The sequence below is a fragment of the Erithacus rubecula genome, assembly GCF_903797595.1.
Source record: "Erithacus rubecula genome assembly, chromosome: 4".
Classification (NCBI taxonomy): Eukaryota; Metazoa; Chordata; class Aves; order Passeriformes; family Muscicapidae; genus Erithacus; species Erithacus rubecula.
Window position 1 is genome coordinate 8,811,064 of NC_136686.1, and position 3,834 is coordinate 8,814,897.

The 3,834-nt window shown below is 62.9% G+C and overlaps 1 protein-coding gene across 1 annotated transcript; it reads right to left on the reverse strand.

Moving 5' to 3' along the window:
* Positions 1-1,351: 1,351 nt before the first annotated feature.
* On the reverse strand, positions 1,352-3,586 carry LOC306800750 (serine/threonine-protein kinase pim-1-like; the record flags this gene model as incomplete). Its single annotated transcript, XM_079303079.1, has 6 exons — positions 1,352-1,509; positions 1,722-1,898; positions 2,288-2,654; positions 2,977-3,027; positions 3,121-3,224; positions 3,325-3,586. Coding segments are annotated over 6 exons (1,065 nt in total), but the record flags the coding sequence as incomplete, so codon positions are not given.
* Positions 3,587-3,834: the final 248 nt, after the last annotated feature.

Here is a 3,834-nt window from a genome sequence, read left to right on the forward strand (position 1 = left end):
TTTTTCTTATCCTGAAGGTGAAATGGAGAAGGAAAAATTCAGAGTTGACAAAAATAAACCATATTGGGGTGCACAAGTGCAAGGAGAACTCTCCCTTGCTGCTCAGCAGGTGTTAGAACAGAAAACAAAGGGAGCTGGGTAGGAATGCCATTCCTTCCACCCAGTGTTCTAAAGCTCTGGGCTACAAGGTGTAAAAAGTTATCCAGAATCTCACCATTATATAGAACAACTGCTGAATGTGAGACTGGATTAGAGGCTGGGTCGACCAGGGGGTTTCCCTTGGGGTTTTAGGGACGTCTTTCTTTCTCCAGGGCTCCTTCCTCCACAGTGGGGGTCTCCTCTTGCACTTTCCCTGCCCCAGCACAGAACCTGGATTGTGTCCATCTGTCCTAGAGTCCCTTTCGGCATCTGCATATCCTGCAAAGTTCCTGTGACAGTCCCTGAACTGAGACAGATGGGGCTGCATTTGCCTGCTGCCAATTTGAAGGGAGGAAAGAGCAAGAGTTCATCAGGGCTCAATCTCAACTGATGTTTTGGTGCTTCTGGTTCCTCTCACAGCTTTGGCAGCTCTCCCCGCTTACAATTCCTTCCTTCACCAAGCTCGGAAAGAATTTTCTTCAGGGGAAAGTGGAAAAAACTTTTTATTAACAAAATACAAAAGAAACACTTCCAAGCACAGACCCAGATGACATGAACTCGGCAGATCTTCGCCGGGAAGGGCAGCAGAGCTTCTTTGGCAGACTTCCAGAGGTGGTCTCCGAAGTTCAGATCCGTTTCCTCTGGAGCCGGTGCAAATCTTAGGGATGAGGAGGGGGAAGAGGGAGAGGGGCCGTTTAGGCAGCCGGGGGGAAAGCAGCAGAAGCAGCAGCTAAAGCAGCGAGCAGCAGCGAAAGCAGCTACGAGCAGCAGCGAAAAGCCCCAAAAGCAGAAACACTCCCGCCTAGATAAAACAGCCCAGGGGAGGGGCCGGCAGCTCCATGGTGGGGGATAGGGAGAGGAGCTAGTCAAAACATAACCCATAACAGCAGCAGAGCAGCGTCTCTGTCCTTGCCACCCACTCGCCCTTGGAATGCCGACATGGGCCAGTGTATCACTTCAGGTGACCCCAAGAGGCTGCGACAGAAGTGGTTCCACTGTTGCAGTTCTTGGGCGGTCAAAACCCCTCCCACCTGTAGTACAGTGCTGGAAGACACAAAACTGCCTGCCTGGAGAAAAGGCATGGAAAGCTTGAAGAAGGCTCAAGGGAACACTCTGATTACGATTTTCCCACGAGATTTCTTTAACTGAAGTTGCTAAAAAGAACCAGACTTGGTATCACAGAATGGTCTTTTGTTGCTTTATTGTTCGAGTCCTCAGTCCTGCATGGGACGTGGTAACTGGGTGCTGCAGAGGCTCCAGCCAGGCGTCAAAAACGCCAGCCCCGCACCCATGGGTGGCACAAGATCTGCTCCAGCGCTGGCCTGTCCGCGGGGTGCTTGGACAAACACCAGCGGATCAGATGTTCGCACTCTGGGGAGAGAAGGCAGAAAGCGTCGGTCACTGGCAGAAGGCTCCTGCCCAGCTGCCGCCCCCGGCGCCTGCAGGACTCGAGCCACTCTGCCCCGTGCGGGACAGTGGCGCGGTGGGACACGGCCACCTCCTTCAGCCACACGTGCCGCACCCAGCCCGTCGGCACGGGCCGCCTCCTGCCACAGCCTGCCTTCTTGAGGGCGGACACGCACCTGGAGAGATCTGGTGCTCGAAGAAGAGCGGCCCCGTCACGATGGCGCGGTCGTCCCAGAAGGGGAGGCTCCCGCAGACCATGACGTACAGCAGCACGCCCAGGGACCAGACGGTGGCCGAATGGCCGTGGTAGCAGCCCATGCCGATCCACTCGGGCGGGCTGTACGCGTGTGTTCCTAGGGGAGACAGGCGTCGCTGTGTGGGCGCAGGCCGCTGCCTTCCAGAGCCTGGCGCCGGCTCCTGGCTGAGGCAAGGGGCCGCGTCGGCGGTCGCAACTCGCACCGGAGACCTCCCCACGTCCCACAACCGAGCAGCCAAAGCCAAGGAACCGCTGTGCAAGGCAAAGAAGCCCAGCGCAGCAGTCCACGGCCTTGTGCGCCGGGCAAGCCGAGGGGCTGGGGCCCGGCTTTTGCAGCCCCCTCTCTGTGGGCAGGGCCGGCTGCCCTTTGGCACGGGGCAGATGCCGCGCCCCAGGAGCCGGCAGCCGGCTGAAGGCCGCAGCCCAGGAGGGAATGGGGCCGTGCAGCGCCTGGCCCTGGGAGCAGGGCCTGGGCTGAGGGCTCACCCGCAAATTGCCTGAAGGCCCGCTCCTGGAGGAAGGTGCCGCAACCAAAGTCGATGAGCTTCAGGTCGCCGCTGTCCGGGTCCACGAGGAGGTTCTGTGGCTTGATGTCGCGGTGCAGGACGCCGCAGGCGGTGCAGTGACGCACGGCCTCCAGCACCTGGCAGAAAAGCCAGCGCGCCTTCTCCTCGCACAGGAACTCGTGCTCCAGCAGGAGCTGCAGGAGATCCTGCGATGCCTCCGGACGCTCCAGCACCAGCAGAAAGCTGTCAGGCAGCTCGAACCAGTCGAGGAGCTGGATGATGTAGGGGCAGCCAGAGCCCACCTTCTCCATCAGCACAATCTCCACGGGAACACGGGTGCCGTCGGGCTGCGAGGAGGAGTCAATGCCTGCAGCAGGCCTGATGCTGCCCTGTGGCTGCTGCCCCGGCCCCTGCCTGGGATGCCCCAGCGCCCCCTCCCCCCAAGCAGCCTCCCTTCTGCTTGGGCTTCATGCCAAGCCCCAGGGCATGCTTGGCAGGTGCCCCCTGCCCGGCCAAGCCGCCGGTCTGTGGCATGGCCAGGCCCGCCATGCCCCGGCTCGCACGCTGAGCCCACGCCCACCATCCCCCGCTTGCCACTGCTGGGGCCCCGGGCTGATCCCTGCACGACCTGCCCCGCCCCATCCTGTCCCGCTGGCCCCGCTCACGCACCAGCTCATCCCACTGCAGGACGCTCTCCCGGGCCACGCGTTTGATGGCCACCTGCAAGCCACGGAGAAAGCAGGGGCTGAGCTCAAGCCCTGCCGCTCCCCGCCCCTGGCCCTCCCCCCACCCCCGGCCGTCGCGGCCGCTCACCGGGCTTCCATCCGAGAGGCGGGTTCCTGCAAAAACGGTGCCGAAGCCGCCCCTGCCCAGCTGCGGGCCCAGCTGGTACAGTTCCTGCGGCTGCTTGCTTTGCCCTGCGGCCAAGAGCGAGCCATCAGCCTTGCGCCCGGGGCTCCCCTGCCAAGTGCCCACCAGTCAGGGGGGCCGGGCCACCGCGGGCCACCTTGCTCTCACCTGCTTCCCGCTGCGCGCCGGGCAGCGGCCGCCGCCTCCTCGCAGCCGTCGGGCTGGCCAGCGGCACGGCTGGGGCGGGGCAGCGCGCAGAGGCGGCTGCAGGAGCCGCGCTGCGGCGGGGCAGGGCGGCACCGTCGCTGTCCCCGGCATCCTGGCCTGCACTCTGCTGTCCGGGACGGCCGGGGCTACAGCCCGAGGCTTGCCACAGGGGGGCGCGAGGAGCAGCTGCAAAGCAGACGGGAGGATTTGAAGCAGCCGGGGACTAGGCTGCTCTCAGGGGCCTTTGGCTTGGCCTGGGGATGCCCCTCAAGAGCGCCGGGGGAGCCTCGCACAGCTCCTGGGCAGATCTCACCTGCTCTTGGAGAGGCCTTTGTGCTGCTCGAGGCCTGTCTTGGAGCAGCTTCCTGGAGATCCCTTGGTGGCTCGAGGGTCCTCTCCACCACCAGGCTGGGGCTGTTGCCAGCTGCCACAACCGGCACAGGGTCCTGGCAGCTGTGGGCCGACAACTGC